Here is a 19,997-nt window from a genome sequence, read left to right as displayed (position 1 = left end):
CTTTTTTTAAATCCTGTAGTGTTGCCAAATAGCCCACTTTTCAGGTTAAATTGGAGTCTAGCCACAGGTTGGCAGGAAGGTTCATTTACAGTCACAACTCCTGACTCAACTATAACTCTCTGATGTGGGTCCTACCCTGGGTACTGGTGGCAGTAAGGACATAGTTGGCCTTGGCATTGCTACAACACTACCCATCTCAGACTTCAGTCCTTCCTTCTCTCCAACAGTTCCTGCTCCCCCTGCTGATTGAAAAAGTAGATTCTGAGATTCTGAGTGCCAAGCTGGATTCTCTGCAGACTCTGGTGAGTCGTTTCTTTTTTCCCAGGACCCACCTGCCTTTAGACAATTCAGGACCGCTAAGAAATATAGTAGAGAGCCAGGGAATATAGTTCAGTGGCCCTCATGAGAGGGATACCCAGAATCTGGGCTTATATGTTGACCTAAAGCAATCCCTCCCACCAGCTGCATAATTGGTCCGGTAGTAACTGAGTGGCAACTGAAGAAAGGCTGACCAGGGCTCCCTCTTTTTGCTTATTTTCAATCAGTCGGGGTGAACTCCCATTTTTATGACCTGGATAGGACTTTTGTGAAATCCTGCTGGTTCTTCTGGTGAGAGCCATGCTCCTTCAGGGGCTTTTCTGCTGAGGTGCCTACATGTCCTCGAAGTCTGAGTGTGTAGAGAGCTGACACCTGTGCTTTCCTTGGCAGAATGCTTGCTGTGCTGTGTATGGACAGAAGGAACTGAAGGACTTCCTCCCCAGCCTTTGGGCTTCTGTCCGTAGAGAGGTGAGTGTTAATTAGATAAACTCCCTCCTGTTAACTCCCAGTTGCTGGGCATGAGGGGAAATAACACAGCCTGTCCTTTTCCCTGTTGGTGGCCTGGTTATTCACCAAGCCAGTAAGGGGACATACTTCTAGTTGAATGACAAGGGAGAGTCAGCTGTTTGATGATGGCACATGATCACCTTTGCATAGTGCCCACTTCCTGTCCTTCCATGGTAAGGAGCACAGGTCATGGTGCATCTGTCACCATATTGAATACAAAGGGAGAAGAAGAGACTCGGGAAAGGGGATCCCAACTACCACTGCTCAAAGTTGGTAGCCTGTTTCTCAAAAAGTATGTGTATCAATTCTAGTGGGACTAAGGACTTGGCGAGAATACATCCATTGAGAAGAAGCTCACTTGAAGGGTTAATTTCTGTGGCTATACCCTAAAGGTTCTCAAACCCCACTCCCCAAAGGAAATAGGCAGTGGGTGGGTGGGCTTTTACCTGGTGCAGGCTCACCTCAGTAGCCATGGGATCCCTCCCTGACAGGTGTTCCAGACGGCAAGTGAGCGGGTGGAGGCAGATGGCCTGGCGGCTCTCCACTCCCTGACTGCATGTTTGTCTCGGTCTGTGCTGAGGGCTGATGCTGAGGACCTCCTTGACTCCTTCCTTAGCAACATTCTACAGGGTAATGGGACCATGGCAGCCAGAAAAGGGGTTGAGTACAATAGAAAGAAGTTTCTTAAGGCCAGTGACCTTTCATGAGTAGGCCCCCACATTCATTGACTTGGGTGCTGGAGCCCTGCTTTGAATTTGAAAACAATGTGAGTGATAACTGCTAGCAAACTGTCCCAGGTCTCAAGCTCCAACTTCTGTGGACTGCAGGGGAATCGGGCAGCATTCAGCCTACTCCCCAGGTCTGTGATATGCTGCCTCTCTAGACTGCAGGCACCATCTGTGTGAACCGGACATGAAACTGGTGTGGCCTAGTGCCAAACTGTTGCAGGCAGCTGCAGGTGCATCTGCTCGGGCCTGTGACCACATCACCAGCAATGTACTGCCTCTGCTGCTGGAACAGTTCCACAAACACAGTCAGGTAAGGAAACCGAATCTTTTGAGGAAATGGTGGGAACCTTGCTAGGATCCTTTCCACAGAGAGAGAGAAGCTAAGCATTGAGCTTGTCCCTCATAGTAGATCTTGGGTTTTTCCTCCCATAAGCTGCTACTGGTTCCCTTATTCACTCTTTCTGACACTCTTACATAAGAGGATAATTCTCCTGCTTCTAGAGGAGCCGGACTGATATCTTTGAAAATATTCTTTGAGGGGTGCCTGGGTGGCTCAGTCGGTTAAGGCTCCGACTTCGGCTCAGGTCAGATCTCACGCTCGTGGGTTCAAATCCCGCGTCAAGCTCTGTGCTGACATCTAGCTCAGAGCCTGGAGCCTGCTTCAGATTCTGTGTCTCTTTCTCTCTCTGCCCCTCCCCCTCTCATGCTCTGTCTCTCACTGTATCAAAAATAGGTAAAACATTAAAAAAAATTATAAATAAATAAATAAATAAAATATTCTTTGACCCCAGTCCTTCTTAAAACATTACAGAGCAACCAGCGGCGGACAATACTTGAAATGATCCTGGGTTTCTTGAAGCTACACCAGAAATGGAGTTATGAAGACAAGGGTAAGGTCACCTTCCAGGTGTGGTGTCCTGGGGGCTGCTGAGTACTCTATTCCTATGAAGGACAGTAGGCAAGAAATGCTACATAGAAGTACTCTAGAACAACAGCATTCCAGTTCTGAGGTTGTAGCACCAGAGCACACTTACCAGATGAGGCCTGTTTATTTTTTCCTAGTCTATTTCCTGGATACCCACTGTTAAGATTAAGCTCTTTGAATCTTGCCCCAAGTTGTCTTTGCATCACTGCTGAGTCAGGGCTTCCCTCTAACGTGTACTCTATCTGTTCTAGATGAAAGGCCTCTGAATGTCTTCAAGGACCAGCTGTGTTCACTGGTGTTCATGGCTCTGACAGATCCCAACACCCAGCTTCAGCTTGTTGGCATCCGTACACTCGTGGTCTTGGGTGCCCAGCCAGGTACACTTTAAGGGAACAAGAAATGAAAGGGTATTGGTCCCTTCCTTGCTATTTTCCATCTTAAGAGCAATCCTAATTCTTTGGTTCTTACCGTAAGTCTGGATGATTTGGGATTTCTACTATGACTTTTGGAAGGGTTGTGGCGGCTACAGGAGAAGAAAGATGAGGTTTGTGTTTCCTTTTAACACAGATCTTCTCTCTTCTGAGGACTTGGAGTTGGCAGTGGGTCACCTGTACAGACTGAGCTTTCTGGAGGAGGACTCCCAGAGTTGGTGAGGATTGAAAGCAGCAAGATAGAGCAAGCTGTCGCTGGGCTCTGTGCTTCTGACCCTTGGCCTTCTCTAGGGGAGATGGGCCTGTGCTTGTCTCTAACTACCAACTGGTGGAGGTTTCAGGCTTCTCTTTTTGGGGGGCATTAAGAAGCCCTGTCCAACTTAGTGGTGTAGGTACTTGAGTCCTGCTCTTCAATAAGGCAGGCTTGGGAGCCCACACCCCCGAATCTGCTTGATGGCCAGCCTAGGCAAGAGAACAGTGGGCCAGGGCTCAGCTATTTCTCATCTGCCTTGTGTCTCCAGCAGGGCGGCAGCACTGGAAGCATCCGGAGCCCTAGCCACTCTCTACCCTGTAGCCTTCAGCAGCCACCTAGTGCCCAAGCTTGCCGAGGAGCTGGGCAGAGGTATGTGTCTCTAGTCTTCTGTGCTTGTGCCTTCCCAGGGATGCGTGGGGGCCTTCATGTGTGCCATCACACAGTGAAATCATGTCTCCTGGGTTGCTTGCAGGGGAGTTAGATTTGGCTAGAGGGGATGAGTCCACCAAATGCTCCCGGCATCTCCACTGTCTACAAGCCTTATCAGCTGTATCAACGCATCCCAGTATTGTCAAGGAGACCCTGCCTCTCCTGCTACAGCATCTCTGCCAGATGAACAAAGGTAACTACTGAGAATAATCATCAAGGAGCTGGGCTGAATGGGGAACCGCAGGCACATTTGGAGTTGATGCCTCTGAGGCAGTGGTTCCACAGGTGATGATACATAAGTAGAGTTGTGGGAACCTTTAAAAAATGTTGATGCCTGGGCCTCGCTTTGTTTAACTTGTCAGTCTCTGAGGAGGAATGGGACTCAAACAACTATAATTTTTGAGTGCCCAGGTGAATTTGACATGAAGTCAAAATTAAAAAGCACCAGTGTAGGGCCATGGCTACTGAAAATGTGGTCCATCAACCAGCAGCATGGGCATTGTCTGGGAACTCGTTCGAGGTGCAGAATCTTAGGCCCTACTATTAGAATCTGCTTTAAACAAGATCTCCAGGTCACTCCTACACACTGCTGCTCCAAGACGTAAGTGACAGCAGCGCTGCTACTGTGAGCCTGTGCACACTCACCACGGGCCCTTGCTACTGTCCTAAGCTCCCAGCTCTGCACTGCCCAGCCCTTCGTGGTAGATCCGGTGGATGTTCCAGCAGCTGTTACAGCTCAGAGCGTGGCCGGGGTTTGACTCCTGACTTTGCACTTAACTATAACCCTAGAAAACCACTGGTGGTTTCATTTCACCTCCACATCCTCCTCTATAAAATAGGGAAAATGATAACCTCTAGGGCTGTCATTAGAACTAACAGAAAATACGTATGGGTGCCTCTGTTGCAGAGCTGGCACAGAGCCTATTCTGGTCCAAAACCTGAATAAATGAAAACAAAACAGCCAAGAAAGTGAAATTGCTTGTTCCTTTATAAGACACTTGGACTCTTTAGTCATTCATCTTTGATTATTCTTCCTATATTCTGTATCTGAAAGATCTGGAAGTGCTTTTAAGAACCCTTTACAGGGGTGCCTGAGTGGCTCAGTCAGTTAGGCGTCTGACTTCGGCTCAGGTCATGAACTCACAATCCATGGGTTTGAGCCCCGCTTCAGGCTCTGTGCTCACAGCTTGGAGCCTGGAGCCTGCTTCAGATTCTGTGTCTCCCTCTCTGCCCCTCTCCCTCTCACTCTCTGTCTCTCTCTCTCATAATAAATAAAGACATAAAAAAAATTTTTAAAGAAGAACATTAAAAAAAAGAACACTTTACAGAGAATACTTTCTTACTACACAGGGAATATGGTTGCAGGAACCAATGAAGTTATTGCTGTCTGTCAGAGCCTCCAGCAGGTGGCAGAAAAATGCCAGCAGGACCCTGAGAGCTGCTGGTATTTCCACCAGACAGCTGTACCTTGCCTGCTCGCCCTGGCTGTGCAGGCTTCCATGCCAGGTAACTTTCTCCACCTTGCACCTTCCCTGTCCCGCCCCTGGACTTCAGCCTTCCACTGCTGGTGGACAGCAATGCCACCTGCAGGCTACCACGGGCATTACATTTTGTACCAACAGAGGCTTCTTTTGAATCCTTTTGTCTCCAAAGTGAGTTTTCACTTCAAGCAAAGGGTGCCAACCTGACCAGTGGGCAGGAACCAAAATCTACTCGTGTTAGCAAAACTCAGCAGGACGCACACCTTTTTCCTCAATAATTGCTATGTAATTAGTTAGAATTGGGCTCTGAAATCAAGCTGACCTGGTTGGGTTTCATCTTCAGCTCCACCACTGTTAAGTGAAGATATTTAGCCTTTGTAAGCCTCTGTTTTCTCGCTTAAAAGGGGAAGATAAAGAGTAAAATCTGTGTCACAGGGTAGTTAGTAAGGATTAAATAAAATTGTGTGGTGCGTGGCGACAGAGTACACGGTGTGAATGTATGGTAGCTCCACAGGTGTAACTGCTATAATAATAAGGACCCTTGACTACTGGAGTCCAGCTCCAGCAGGCCCACTGCACCTGACAGTACATCTGTGTCATCTTTTAAGTTTTGGAAAAAACTAAAGTAACTATTTCTGAAATTCATAAGATCATAATAGCTAGCTTTATTTTCCACGTTGCCCAATCTGAGGACTGCACAAAGTTCTCAAGAGCTCTCTGTGGCCCATGTTAACCATTCCTGTTTCTAGTGCTGTGCTCGTGCTCAGGGCCACAGTGCCGCAAGGGGGAAGGTTTAAAACTGATGCCGTCGTAACTGGAGTCATGATGATGACAGGACCTAATCTGAACCATGGTCATGGCCTGGTGATTGTGTGTGTGTGTGTTTATTTTTTTCAGAGAAGGGGCACTCAGTTCTAAGAAAAGTACTGTTGGAGGATGAGGTCTTAGCTGCCATGGTGTCTGTAATTGGCACTGCCACCACCCACTTGAGTCCTGAGTGAGTATAATCATTGATGCGGCTTGATCTTAGGTATGATAGCAATCTTTGGAAGAAATAGCAGATAGCTGTCTTCTGAGCTGTCTTTTACCCGGAGTCAGATGTGGAGGGAGTTGTTTTCCTGGCAAAGTAAGAGGAAGTGGCTTTTTAGCACCATGGATTAGGGGCAGGGGAGGGATGGGTTAATGGTTTTTCGCTACAGAAGTGCATTAGAATCACCTGTGGAGTATTTTTGGAATATACATTGTGTCCTCTCACCAGATTGTAAGCTCCAGGAGAACAGGGATTTAATCTAATTCTCTGCTAAATCATCAGGGCCTAAAAAGGGAATGGTTCTTGGCACATAATATATGCTGAATTAATATTTGTTGAATACATGAATGATCGTGTTCTGGCCCCTTGACTCAGTGACTCTAATGTGAATCGACGGTACATCAGAACCCTGGCTCCTTGGTGACACCTAGTTCTCTACCCCCAGCTTAGCTGCCCAGAGTGTTGCCCACATTGTGCCCCTTTTCTTGGATGGCAATGTCTCCTTTCTGCCTGAAAACAGCTTCCCCTGCAGATTCCAGCCTTTCCAGGTGAGGGTCTGATGGACCAGAATGGGGAGAATCTTGGGACTTCTTTCCTTCAGAATTTTGAGGCTAATCTGGGATGGGGTTCAGACAGAAAAGCCTCTTGCTGGCAGGACAGACTTGCTAGGGCTTTTCTCCCTTGACAGGATGGCTCCTCAGGGCAGAGGCGGCTGGTTGCACTGCTTATGGCCTTTGTCTGCTCCTTGCCTCGAAATGTGAGTACATTTGGGGAGTACCATAGTTTAACCCTGACAAGGGGAGGTAGAGCCCAAGTGACTTCTGGGCAGAAATTTGTCATAGGCTAAGCTGATCTTCTGTTTTACTCACTGGAGAGTTTAGCTCTCATCCATCTTGACCTCTGCTGCCACTTTCTTTCTTTCTTTTTCTCCTTAAGTTTATTTATTTATTTTGAGAGAGAGACAGAGAGAGGCAGAGAGAATTCCAAGCAGGCTCCGCACTGTCAGCAAAGAGCCCAATGTGGGGCTCGATCCCACGAACCGTGAGATCGTGACCTGAGCCGAAATCAAGAGTCGGACACTTAACAGACTGAGTCACCCAGGCGCAACCCCCTGCTTCCACTTCCTACTGGGTATCTCTTGGAGTTCGAGTGTTCTCTGCACGCATTACATGGTCAGGTTTTGTGTAGGTGGAAATCCCTCAACTGAACCAACTCATGCGGGAGCTTGTAGAGCTGAGCTGTTGCCCCAGCTGCCCCTTCTCCTCCACCGCTGCTGCCAAGTGCTTTGCAGGACTCCTCAACAAGCTTCCTGCAGGTACGGAAATGAGGCTGGGGGTTGGGAGCCTCCCGGAATCAATTACTAGTGAAATCTTGGAAGTTCAGTCCTCCTGCTCTTTAAAAAAGGAGCTGCTAAAAATATAATAGGGCCTCCCAGGGGATAGCCCTTGGGACAAGAGTCAAGACTAGAGCTGGGCAGAGCATTACAGGACATTAGAAGATAAGAAGGTTCAGTTGGAGTGCTCTGTCTGTGTCTGTCACCCAACGCCCTACAGGGAGCTATTCAAGATCATTTTTTACTAGTAGACTCTTTCCGAATATCAGCACCCTACGTTATGAGATACCAGGCTCTCCTGCTAGTGTCCTAGAGCTGAGTGGGCAAAGTCACAGTCAGAATGATACTGTTCTTTTCTAATGGCTTCTCAGGGAGCTCTGTATGTAAATGATTTACATCATTTGTTGTTAAAGAAGAAATATGTAGCCTCTCTGCCTCAGTGTTTCCTCTCTTATTTTTAGGGCAACAGCTGGATGAATTCCTGCAGCTGGCAGTGGACAAAGTGGAGGCGGGCCTGAGCCCTGGCCCCTGTCGTAGTCAGGCCTTCACACTGCTTCTCTGGGTAAGAACCCAGAATGAACTCTAGTTAGACAGAGACACTTACGTCTGGCTAAATAAAATTTCTCTATTTGACCTTGAACCACAAGCACACTTCTTGAGGTTTTGGGGTTTGAATGTCATGCCCAGACTGTTCTCTGATTACAGGTAACAAAGGCCTTAGTGCTTAGATATCATCCTCTCAGCTCCTGCCTTACAGAACAGGTAAGTCTGTTCTGGAGACAGAGCCAAGGACCTAAATAGTCACTTCCCTGTTGATCCTATTCCTCCCAGAAACCACTGCCATCTTCTTCTTGGGTATTTAATATTCATTCTTCTCTCCTCATGCACCTCATTTCTCCAGCTCATGGGCCTTCTGGGTGATCCGGAACTAGGCCCAGCAGCGGCTGATGGCTTCTCTCTGCTCATGTCTGACTGCACTGACGTGTTGACCCGTGCCGGCCATGCTGAAGTGCGTATCATGTTCCGCCAGCGATTCTTTACAGATAACGTGCCTGCTTTGGTCCAGGGTTTCCATGCTGCTTCCCAAGGTGAGAAGGGTCTAAAAAAAGGCCCCAAATATATAGACCTTTGCCTTGCTCAGGTCACATTCCCTAAAATAATTTAGGACCTGAGTGCTTCTTTAGAGCTACAGTGTGATCTATACCTGAAAGGCTAAACTTCCGGAATCTTATCCCACTTTTTTCCTTTGGTAAATCTTGCTTTTTCTGAGTTTGAGGTGTTTGTTTCAGTGTCTTTCTAGGCTGATGTCCCAGCTTCATCAAGATTGGAGTTGAATGTTCAAACTATATGAGACCAATTTCTTCCTAAGCTTTTCCATGTTGTTACAGATGTGAAGCCAAATTATCTTAAGGGCCTGTCTCATGTACTTAATAGGCTGCCTAAGCCTGTGCTCCTACCAGAGCTGCCCACGGTAAGCCCTGCAGTCAGAGCCTGGGGACAAGTCATTGCCTCCAGCTGATGCTAGAAACAGGGGGATGGGGGCATGGAGGAGAAGCAGGCTCACCACATCTGTGATTGTACCTTTCTTCTGGCCCCTTAGCTGCTCTCCTTGCTGCTGGAGGCCCTGTCTTGCTCTGACTGTGTAGTACAGCTCTCCACCCTCAGCTGCCTTCAGCCTCTTCTACTGGAAGCACCCCAGGTCATGAGTCTTCACGTTGACACCCTTGTCACCAAGTTTTTGAACCTCAGCTCTAGTCCTTCCATGGTGCGTTGGAGCCCCAGCAACTCTTCGACACCTATGTGTCCTTTACGGGTCTCCCCTCACCCCCCTCCCCTTACGGTTGTGTTCCAGGCTGTCCGGATTGCTGCACTGCAGTGTATGCACGCACTCACTCGCCTGCCCACCCCTGTGGTGAGTACCTGAGATGGCTCGCTCTGACCTGGTCACTTCTTTAAAGAACGAGACAAGTTCCCGTCTGCCTTAGTCAAATGGGACGGGCCATCCTGCTGTGTGACTGAGGTACACACTGTGAGGTACACACAGGCATGGATTTGCCTATAGAACAGCTATCCTGCCACATAGCACACTCTGGAATCACTAAAGGAGAATAGGAAGAACGCTGGTTGTTTAGTCAGAGAAGCAGCCCTTTCGGTTGCCTTGGTTGACCAAGGCTGTGGTTCTTCTAACTCCACAGCTGCTGCCCTACAAACCACAGGTGATCCGGGCCTTAGCCAAGCCCCTGGATGACAAGAAGAGACTGGTGCGCAAGGAGGCAGTGTCAGCCAGGGGAGAATGGTGAGTTTCTAAGTCGTGGATAAGATGGGATTGAAATGAGCCTCATTACTGATGCTGTCAACCACCTTTTTGCCGACAGGTTTCTGCTGGGGAGCCCTGGCAGCTGAGCCCTCGGTCCTGGCCCAGGCTGTTCTCACAGACAATCTAACTTGGAATTACTAACTATTGAGCCATCTTGCCCAAGGCAAGGAGACCACTGGCCTCCGATTGCCCCGCCCTGGGCCTCTGTTGCATGGCTATATAGGAAACACAGGAAGCCTGATTTCTAATGGATTTATAAAGTAACTGAGTGTGAGACTACTTGTGTTTGAGCAAAGATCTTGGTCTTAGGTCTCTTCCATTTATTTGGCAGAAAAAGGGAGATATGCTGCTGAAGGGTGAATGAATGCACATGAATGTGGCCCTGAGGACCAGGGATGATGGATGTGTGTGTACCTGCTGGAGAATAAAGATTTCTTTTGGTAATGGGGCTGTCAGATATTTCCTCTCCCCACATGTGCCTGACACATAACCGCAGCACCAGTGCATAAGCTATAGGAACGCTAATGACAGGGACTAGCCAAGAATTCTTCAGGGTATCCACCCCTCCAAGGAGAGCACAGGAAGCATGACCAGAACACCTACTTACTAGGTCTTGATCCTGACTTTTCCCATCCTTGCCCTAAAGAAAAGGCAATGAGGGGCGCCTGGGTGGCTCAGTCGGTTAAGCCTCCGACTTCGGCTCAGGTCAGATCTCACGTTCGTGGGTTCGAGCCTCGCGTCTCGCGTCGGGCTCTGTGCTGACAGCTAGCTCAGAGCCTGGAGCCTGCTTCCGGTCTGTGTCTCCCTCTCTCTCTGACCCTCCCCCTCTATGCTCTGTCTCTCTCTGTATCAAAAATAAATAAAACATTAAAAAAAAAACTTAAAAAAAAAAAAAGAAAAGGCAATGAAAAGCTATAGATCTTTAAAAATCAAATACCTTTATTTTTCACCTTCAGCAGCATGTGAGAAGTGGCAGTGACCTCAGCAGTAGGCCTGGTGTCTTTGCCCTGTTGAGGAGCCAGGATCTCCGTTCTACTGTGCAGGTGTTTTCTCAGACAGCACGTGGAAGAGATGGTAACCAACCCCAGTGCTGGAACCTGGAGGAGGTCAGGGTCAGCACCCGGCAAGGTTGCTAGCTGCCTAATCTCCAGTCTGGGGCTGGAACTTCAGTTTGCCTGAGCTGAGTAAAGGGACATCAAGTCCTGGGATTTCTCCACATCATGCCTGCTTTCTGGAGTGGCCAGGAGATTGGTCCTTGAGTTGTCCCTGCATGGTACTCTAAGGCAGGCCCACCGATTCTTTTTGCCCAAGGATTCCAAGAAGCTGTCCTTGGAGGCCCTTGAGACAATGCAGGAAGCAGAGTGGCACACAGGTTGTGACAGATATGATCCAGCTCACACTGCCATCACAGAGGCTGAGTGAGCAGTCACCCAGGGAGGGGGGTCCCAGGTCATTCCATTCCCGTGGGGCAGGTGACAGGAAGGCAACAGCACCCGAGTAAGCCAGTGCCTACAAGAGAAGATAGATCTCTGAGTTCCAAGAGTTCTTGATCTTCCTTCTTGATCCTCATTACTCAGCAAGGAGTCAAGGAAGGAATCCTGAAGCTACTTCAGCATTAATCCCAAAGGTAACAAAAGTTTAATATGTCCAAGCCTTTAGAGGCTTTAAGCTAAACCCCTGAGGGGTCACTGCAAGGAGTGACAGGCAGGAATGTAATGAAGATGGGAATAGGGGGAAGACAAGTACTTCTGGTCACTTAGTTATTACTGCCTTGGAGTTGCAATTTGAAAAGTGATCTAACCTGGTCTCTTGGGCTAAGGGAGCTAACTTTGTTTTTGTTTTAGGACCTCTGCTACAAATAGATTACTGCAATCCCATACATTGTTGGCTTGAGCTCCAGACACTGCCATACAAATGGGAGTAGATGGGTGGTCACCATATCCTACCTAGAGGTCCCTTACTGACCACTGCTTTCTCAGGATTCTGTTGTGTCATCTGTAAGCCTCGTGCACGTATACTGCACAGTTTTGGCCTTAAGCCCCTTTGGCTCAAATGAACAATGATCTCTACTCCCAGTCTAGATTTGTACTGTCCTGTATGGTAGCCACTGGCCACGTTGCATATTTAAACTAGTAAAAATAAAATTTAAAAAGTCAATTTGTGGGTGCATCAGCCATATTTCAAGTGTTCAGCAACCATATGTGGCTGGTGGCTATGTCTTACACAGTATAGGTACCAAACATTTCTTCTGTCCTCATAAAGAGTTCTGGTGGACAGTACTAGTCTAGATGTTCTACTTTACCTTCCTGTGTCCACACCCAGGAATACCTTCCAGTTGTCCAAGCAGCCATAGTTGTAATGATTCCTAAAAACCTAGAGCCAAGAGAAATAACAGGTTTCTACAAACTCCTTTTATTTAATTCCCCTCCTAATTTTTGAGCCTAAATTGGCTAGCTAAAGCTCAGCTAGGGATGCAGGATCAGTTACCCTCCACCCCAAGCCCTCAGCCCTACTCACTCTGCCCTTGGCCTGCAGCCGACGTCTCTCCTTCTTGTTGATGTGCCTTTCAATACTAGTCTCCCCTCGACTGATGAGAACAGCATGCCATACAGTTAGGGCACCCAAGGCAAGTGCTACAGAACTAAGAAAAGAGAAGCCAAGATTGGCAGGGAGCTGGGTTGTAGGGGGAGGCTACAAGTAGGTCTGAAATGGAGCTGAGCAATAATGATCAGCTGCTAGAGGCCTCTTTGCTGAAGTCCCAGCCCACATCCTAGGTGAGTTCTTACTTCACTACATCTATAGAAAGCATCAATGAAAATGCATCAACATGAGCTAAGAATAAATTATGTGGGAAGGAAGGTAGGGAAATTAAGTCTGCATTACTAATAACAATGTTCCATACTTCTTAAAATACCCATGCTTAGGAAAGTGCAGTGGGTAATGAAAACAGCAGGGTTAGAATGGCAGCATGCAATTCAGATGGCAGTTCTGTTCCCAGCTGTGTATCACACGCAACTCACTTCACCTCTCCTCTTTGGTTTTCCTCACCTGGAGGTAGGAGTTTAACTTACCTTGGCACGTAACACTCATGCTAGCATCCTTAGTATTCCCGGCCTCAAAAGGCTGAAGAAAATGAAGCACTGACTCTTTGCCAACCTAAGTTACGCTAAGAACAGCAGCAGATGACACAGGCATGGGTCCCTGCGTACGTGTGGGCACTGGAAAAGGTTTTTCTGAAGCTGTCCACCCCCCCATTTAAACTGTGACAAATGAGTGTTAAATACCTGCACAGGAACCAGAGGTAGACAAGACTCTTGTGAGTCACCCTTTCTCGGAAGGAAAAGGTGGGTGGTGGGGTCTGGTGATACGTCTAGAAAAAGAGAAGAGCAAGGTGGCTCATTTGCTCTGTTCATCTCCACCACAGTCCCCAGCACCTGCAGGCAGGGAAGTGACCCAAGCCCAGGATGAGAAAATAGGGAGTTAAGCCACAGAGCAGTCAGGGCAGCAGCCAGATGGGTGGGCCAAGCCCGGTGGCATCACCATGTGGACAAACACTGGGCAGAGCAGGTTTGGACAGGATGGCAAAGCACAGGAGGAGCTGACCCTGGGCCTTCAGGTTTGACAACACAAATGGGGCTCCAGGGGAAGCCATTCCACTCCCCAGCTAGAACTCCCTGTGTGGCTGCAATTCTCAAGAGAGGAGGCTGGGCCCAGGCCCAGAATGCAAGAACAAGCAAGGAGAACTGAGCTCCACTAAGGACTAAGATGACAGTAGAGGTCAAGTGGTATAATCGTGAGCCCAAGATCTCTCCAAATAAGGGGTCCTAACAGGTCCAGGAGAAGGCCTGGCATGGATGCAGAAAGACCAGGAGTGAAGGGTGATCAGACTGGCCCAGCCTGGTCCCTATCCCCTGGAACCCCATTACACAGACTAACACAGACTCCTTGCTGCTCAGGCCATCACCAAGGCAGAGTCCCTGCTCAGCCCAAAGAAGGTGATAATGGGATAGAGAGCCCAAGACTGTCACAAGCCAGGGACTTCCAGCTTGTCCCCAGGCCACTTAGTCCACCCATGGCTGACAGTCTGCCGGAATAGCCCTGATCCAGTCTCAAGAGGCCCTTCAGCCAGCCTCTCCAACTCCACTAGCAGGTGGGCCCCCGCTGCCTCAGCAACTCTGTACCCCCTGGCCTGAGCAGCAGGAGGCAGTGGTGTGGGGACGGCCCACCTGGTTGGCAACCGCCTGTAGTTTGTTCTTGTCGAGCTGTTTCATTTTCTAAGGGGATGGAAAACAGTGCTGGTTATACTCTCAGGCCTCTAGGGTAGGGGTGCTACCAGCCCCTCTCCTTAGGGACAGATTCCACACCCCAAAACTCTACTGAGTTGCCCTGCTCCTAGTTATGGGCTCACCTCAATGGCAGCATAAGCTTCCCGGAAAAGGTCCCAACTTCCATAGCTGCAGTAGACACAGCCCAGAGTCATGAAAAAGCAGAAAGAGAAGAAGTACCGATGGTTATAGTGGCCTACACAGTTGTTTAGCCAGGCTGGTGGGGAAGGATTAAGGACAAGATCAAACACACAGCTTCAGGTCTCTCTGGTTCATTCTTGCTTCGTGATGGCATCATCCAAGCACAGGGCCTCCAATCACCACGAACCATTTCCCAAAGCAGGAAAATATGGGACTATTTCCAGATGTTAAAGCTTTTCAGAGCCCTCACCAGTCCCATTGGGAAATCATGAAAACTGAAATCCTTCAGCAAACTGAATCTGCCAATACTTGAACCTAGCTGGTGTTAACCAACCATCTGCTGGGACAGCAGAAGGGGACCAATGGTTCTATCTGGCAGGCCCAGTGGACAATCTGAAGCCCAAACATCTCTTTCCATCCCACAAATGTTAGCATGACCATCTAGAACAGAAAGAACTGTTAGAAAAGAGGCTTGCTCCAAGAAGATGTGTCCCATAGAGCCTGTAAGCCTCCTGCTCCCCCAGGAGATGGCCAGTCCCCACCACTCCTAACTTTTCATGAGCCCAGTGTTCTTTGAGGGTGCCAGAGCCATGGTTGTGGCCCGCCACCCAGTGTAGGGCTCTGGAGCTAAAGAAGGCGGCCTCGTGCAGAAGAGATAATAAAAGGATACGGCAGTGATGATCCATCTTCAGCACACACCTGTGAGGGAGGGACACAGGCTCTGTTACGGTGGCCAAGGTTCTTGAGATGTCAGTGCCAATCCTTTCCTACAAGGACCAGCATCCTGCTGAGGTGGAAAGGGCACAGACTTTGAAGACAGCCAGGCCTTGCTTCAAACCCTGTTTCACTGGCTACATGATCTTGGACAAGGTTAACTCATCTCACTCAGTTTTCACAAGTGATGACAATACGTAACTCTGGACCATTCTGAGGACCAGGTGTCATGACATGAGGGCACCAAAGGCTTCAGCAAAAGGGCCAACCAAAGCTGGGGTTCACAGCGAGCAAAGCCAAGACCCACCTATTGCAGATGCTGCAGTGGTGTGTTCGAGCTGGCTTGGGGTAAATACACTTCTTACAGATGGAGACCGTTGCGACATCGTTCCTACCCTGTGCCAAGGCAGAAAAGCATCATGACAACTGTGGCAGCAAAGTTTTGCAACTCAAAAGATACCAAAGCACTCTCCCTCCCCACTCCTAGGACTGGCTCTCAAAGCCTGCAGCTCGCTCCCTCTGCATGCCCCTGTGGGGACCCACCTGGGGTGGGTATCCAGGAGGAGTGGTAATGGCCTGGTAGTAATGGAAGACGATGAGGATCAGATTCCAGTGGCTGTAGAAGAAGTGCCAGCAGAGCCGAGGCACTGAGTATGTTCGGAGGATGAGAGGCAGGACACACAGGTAGGCGATGGCCACAATGGAGCTGGTCAGCACAATCACTAACACCACGAACACCTGCCAACACCAGTGAGGTCAGGGAGACACAGTGAGAGGTTCCCAACACCAAGAGTAGACTCAGGGGGTTTCCCTGGGGTTGGGGGCTGATGCGGGTCCCAAACCCGGTGTGGGTCCATCAGATACATGTCCTTCTGCTACCCCAAAACGTCCCCTTTCCTGCTCCCCGGGCATCACTCACCACCCCACACCAACGGATCACGTTGTCCACCAGCCAGTAGATAGGCTCAAAGGCAGCATCGACAGCGGTGTCACTGCTACCAAAGGAGTTGTAGAGCAGGGAGCGCAGGCAGACCTTGCCATAGCGCCAGCGCTGTACCAGGCCCCGGAGCAGAGGTGGGCAGCGACGCCTGTAGCCCAGGAGCAGAAGCAGGCGCAGGCAGAGGCGGGCGGGGCCCAGCAGCAGGCTCCGCTGGCCCCGCATGGCTCCTAGGAGGACACACTATTGTGAGAAGCCACTCTGGTCCTGTCCCTCCCTACCCCACCAGGGAGGAGGCCCAGAGCACCAGCTTAAAGGCAAACACCTGAGGCCCAGCTGTGCCAGTCACCAGCTGTGGGTCAGGAAGATCACTCCACTTCTCTACAGAATGGGTGGTGCCAGTGTCCCAACCAGATTACATGGAGTAGGGCCTGGAGGTTCTGAGCCTGCAAAAATTCTACTTACATTACACCACTTGGGTGCACAGCAAATCCAAAAGGATGCACATCTAAAGTAAAGAGCCACCCACAGTAAAAGGCTGAGGGAAAGGCAGGCAGCTCCAAGCCAAAGCAAGGTCTTTGGAGTTCTCTGTGTAGACAGACCACTGGGTGGAGCACAGCTAACATGCACAAAGCTGCCACCGTGCCTCTGTGGGCGCACGCCCACCACAGCAGAGGATTCCCAGAGTATCCCGCCTTCTCTAGCCCATTGACCTACCTCCTAAAAATTGCTCTTCACCAAGGAATGGAGGAATGGCCAGTGGGGGAGTGAATACATTGCATGGGGATCCTACAGCTAGATCTTCCCTGGTGCTGAGTCTTAGCAAAAGATATTCCTCTTCCTTACTTCCTCTGAGCTGATGTTACAGGCCACCAGACCCAACCTGGTAGCATGAGAGTCCCTGTCTTCCGTCAGGACACCTCAGCTACCCTCTGCATGACATAAGATGCTCTGTCTCCAATTCCAGTCCGAGCCCCACGCCAATGACACAAAAGCCATGAAAACTTCAGGTGTTTATAGCAGAATAACACCACAGGCATGAGACACTGGTAGTGGGCGGGGGTCCTTCCTGCTGTGGCTCATGAAGCCCACAGAGCCTACCCTCTCAGTGGGGAGTCTCCCCTGTCCAAATCTAGTCGCACAAATCTCTGCAGCTGCTGCCCTTGGCCCCAGGATTCCCAACCAGCCTTCCCAGCTGTGCAAATGCCTTCTTCTGCTCTGTGATTTCTACCTCACACAACAGCCATGGGAGGTCAGCTGCCCAGGTAATGTCCAGAACAAAAGTCATGGACTCCTTTGATGATAGTCTCATCAATTCTCCAGATTAAAGCCCTTACCAGAAAATAAATTATCTGATTTCCTTCTAGGGCTACTGTGTCCTCAGCAACTCCACTGACTTATTTAAAAGGCAGCTCAAAACCCAACAGAAACTGGAGGAGACTGCTCAACTGCAGGGACGGTTTCAGTTCAGTAACCGGAGCAAGGTGCTCTCCTTGCACACTGGCTTATCACAAGAAGCCTTTCAAAGAAAACTTTATTACCTCCTTCCACAAGTTCTGTGAATGACCTAAGGCAAAGAGGAATCCAGCAGACAGGACCAACAGAGAATGAGAAGATGATTCAGTAAGGACCTACTCTCAGCGTCAGGATAAAGGAACTGGCCATTCCCTCACCTATTATTAGGAGCTAAGAGAATTAAGAAGTGCAGAAAGGGAGAAAGTAAAAACCCACCCTTCCTCAAACTTCCCCTGAGTTGGAGTCCTATTGCTTAGAACAACAATATAGCTTGAAGCATGAATTTTCCTTTTTTTTCCTTTTAGGTTTAATTCATTTATTTTGAGAAGAGAGGGAGAGAAATCCCAAGCATGCTCCACACTGTCAGTAAAGAACCCAAGGCGGGGCTCAAACTCACAAACCATGAGATTATGACCTGAGCTGAAACCAAAAGTCAGACACTTAGCCAACTGAGCCACCCAGGCGCCCCTTGAAACATGATTTTTCAAAATAGTGTACAGCCACAGTCAAATGTAAGAGTGAGCCAAAAATTTTACCTCACAACAAATCCAAGTGACTTGGCCTCTCCACACCATTGTTCATTCCCTTATGGGGGCTAATGGAATGTTTTTTTCCTATTTGCTAAAATAATTTTTATAGCAATAGTTTGAAAATACGATGCATTCCTCACCTGTTAATAAACATAAATTATATGCCATCTCTCCTGTCTCCAAAAACAAGAAACATTCCTTTTCAGATTCTCCACCTTTCATATTGTTCTCAACCACCTCCGGAATTCCCAACTCTATAGGAAATGCCTGCCTCAAGGACTAGACTTACCAACTCTCATCCATCCCATAAGTTAATTACTTAGGGTTCAATTCTGCCCTTAGGTAGTGCTGTGACCTTGGGCACATCACCCAACCTTGTTGGGATTCAATTTCCTTGCGTTTCCATTCATTGACAGGGTAGAGTCAAATGCTAAGGTCCCTTCCAGCTCTAACCCTTTAAGACTCTATGTATACACTGGGTTAAGGTATAAATGAAATGGTTACAAATGCTTAGCACAATACCTGGCTCACAGAAATATTCAATAAGTACTTGCTGAATGAACGGAGGATGCAGAAATGGTGAGGTTGGTCAGAGGTCTATCTGTGCTACAAACGGCAGCAAGTGCACTCCTGCCAATGCGGAAACACTAAATAAGTATCTGCTACTATCATCCTTCATGATCAGTAAAGAGAAATGGAAACCATTGTTAGAATCACAGCACTTAAGAGCTTAAACGGATTTTATAAAACAAATCCAATCAAAAATGAACCCAAACACGTAAACCGAAAGTTTGTAGAGCTACAGATCAGATCTGAATGAAGAGTCTAGAGCCAACCCCTTCCCGCTCATTTTAGCTAGTGGGGGTTAGGAGGTGTGGAGATGCCAGGGAAGAGATGTGTGGTCCATGGGGACACACTTGAACATACAGAGTTCTTCGTTTCTCAGGAAACTGAACCAAAGCAGAATTCAAAAAATTGTGTGGTTCGGTGTATGTTGTGGCAGGGGTGAGGAAAGAGTATGAACATGGGAGTAAACAGAGCAAAGCAGAACTTCCCTATCACCCCAAGCACAAGCCCTTAGCACTCTGGTCCCTCAGTAGTAATCACAGACCACAGGGAAGGCTGCCACCAGATTAGAGGGGATTGAAGGCCACAGCACTCCCCTCTTTCCAAGGCTCTAAATAACCATCTATTTTCCAAGGGGAAACTGGATTCGTGGGGGCCGGAGGGTTTACACAGGCAGGGACATATTCCAAAGCCACCAAAAGGCAAGGAAAACTGAAATGAAAGTCGTAGCAAACCTCAACTGGACACAGATGCTGCTCTCAGGATGTCTGCTTTCTTAAGCAATACTTGTCAATCTTCAGTAAGAGCAGCATTCTATTAGTGTGCAGACTTTCGTTCCAGACTAACATGCTTGAAAAAGTTAAGGACGGGCCCACAGGACCTGAGGTCCGCTTGAGGATCCGACCGCAAGATCTGAAGCTGCAGTCACAAAAAGGCTTTATTTCTGAACGCGGGTGGCGTGATCAAAGTGCGATAGACTGGAAGTAAAAAACAACAAATTTGGGTTCCGGTTTGGGCTCTACCTTGAACTACCTTCAAGGATCCTGGACAAGTTAAATCCTATCTCTGGATCTGAGTTTCCAAATCTGTGAAATGGGCAAGTTGGGTTGGCCTCCTTCCATGCTCCATGCGTTACAGCTGCCCGGAGGGTGCGCTCCGCCAGGCAGGGCACGGCTGTGCAGGGCGGGGCAAGGAGAGAACAGGAACCCGGGGTGACGAAAAGGCCCCGCACGGGGCCGACCCTAGAAAAAAAAGGGCAAGACTGGGGAGCAAAGTCCGCGGCTCCGCTCTTACCTGCCTACGGCCGCCTCCCCAGTCAGCCAAATGGAACCCCGCAGCCTCCGCCGCCGCTCACTGCCAACCCCTCCAGCTCTGCAACCCGGCCGGGCCCGGCTCAGTCCAACCAACCATCGTCCGCCAACCCCAGCACCAGCCTGCAGACTGGGACCCGCCGCGAGCCCATCCTGGACCACAGGCGCAAGCGCAAGCGCAGGCGGTCCGGAGCCCCGCCCCCGGA

At 49.1% G+C, this 19,997-nt stretch overlaps 2 protein-coding genes across 11 annotated transcripts in view; one reads left to right on the top strand and one right to left on the bottom strand.

Annotated features, from left to right (window-relative positions):
- LOC115284804 (MMS19 nucleotide excision repair protein homolog) overlaps positions 1-10,196 on the top strand; it is a 33,392-nt gene extending 23,196 nt beyond the window's left edge. Inside the window, exons 10-31 of one of the 2 annotated variants that reach the window (XM_029931289.1) lie at positions 228-302; positions 709-786; positions 1,317-1,455; positions 1,709-1,863; positions 2,365-2,443; positions 2,730-2,855; positions 3,046-3,127; positions 3,434-3,531; positions 3,635-3,784; positions 4,942-5,097; positions 5,970-6,069; positions 6,548-6,650; positions 6,791-6,859; positions 7,291-7,417; positions 7,897-7,997; positions 8,141-8,197; positions 8,337-8,523; positions 8,824-8,906; positions 9,036-9,200; positions 9,288-9,347; positions 9,631-9,731; positions 9,811-10,196. In XM_029931289.1, coding sequence (XP_029787149.1) covers positions 228-302; positions 709-786; positions 1,317-1,455; positions 1,709-1,863; positions 2,365-2,443; positions 2,730-2,855; positions 3,046-3,127; positions 3,434-3,531; positions 3,635-3,784; positions 4,942-5,097; positions 5,970-6,069; positions 6,548-6,650; positions 6,791-6,859; positions 7,291-7,417; positions 7,897-7,997; positions 8,141-8,197; positions 8,337-8,523; positions 8,824-8,906; positions 9,036-9,200; positions 9,288-9,347; positions 9,631-9,731; positions 9,811-9,838 — 2,319 coding nt within the window. In that variant the 3' untranslated portion in view covers positions 9,839-10,196. Of the gene's footprint in view, positions 1-227; positions 303-708; positions 787-1,316; positions 1,456-1,708; positions 1,864-2,364; positions 2,444-2,729; positions 2,856-3,045; positions 3,128-3,430; positions 3,532-3,634; positions 3,785-4,941; positions 5,098-5,969; positions 6,070-6,547; positions 6,651-6,790; positions 6,860-7,290; positions 7,418-7,896; positions 7,998-8,140; positions 8,198-8,336; positions 8,524-8,823; positions 8,907-9,035; positions 9,201-9,287; positions 9,348-9,630; positions 9,732-9,810 lie in introns of both variants that reach the window. The other variant, XM_029931288.1, reaches the window with a different exon arrangement.
- Positions 10,197-10,669: 473 nt separating this feature from the next.
- Positions 10,670-19,986, bottom strand: LOC115284790 (palmitoyltransferase ZDHHC16). 9 transcript variants are annotated; one of them, XM_029931264.1, is made up of 12 exons: positions 19,889-19,986; positions 19,504-19,722; positions 15,852-16,099; positions 15,476-15,670; positions 15,240-15,328; positions 14,889-14,917; positions 14,161-14,294; positions 13,979-14,026; positions 13,037-13,122; positions 12,270-12,393; positions 12,081-12,125; positions 10,670-11,261 (listed from the first exon to the last, which is right to left on the bottom strand). In XM_029931264.1, exons 3-12 carry the CDS (start codon positions 16,092-16,094, stop codon positions 11,031-11,033), a joined length of 1,224 nt encoding a protein of 407 aa, XP_029787124.1. In that variant the 5' UTR covers positions 16,095-16,099; positions 19,504-19,722; positions 19,889-19,986; the 3' UTR covers positions 10,670-11,030. The 9 variants fall into 9 exon arrangements, with proteins under 9 accessions (XP_029787124.1, XP_029787123.1, XP_029787122.1 ...); XM_029931263.1 differs by having other exon boundaries at positions 19,504-19,654; positions 19,775-19,981; XM_029931262.1 differs by lacking the exon at positions 19,504-19,722 and having other exon boundaries at positions 19,775-19,981.
- Between the last annotated feature and the right edge of the window lie 11 nt (positions 19,987-19,997).

Source organism: Suricata suricatta, unplaced genomic scaffold, assembly GCF_006229205.1.
Source record: "Suricata suricatta isolate VVHF042 unplaced genomic scaffold, meerkat_22Aug2017_6uvM2_HiC HiC_scaffold_21, whole genome shotgun sequence".
NCBI classification, from domain to species: Eukaryota; Metazoa; Chordata; class Mammalia; order Carnivora; family Herpestidae; genus Suricata; species Suricata suricatta.
This window is presented reverse-complemented; position numbering and strand designations above follow the sequence as displayed.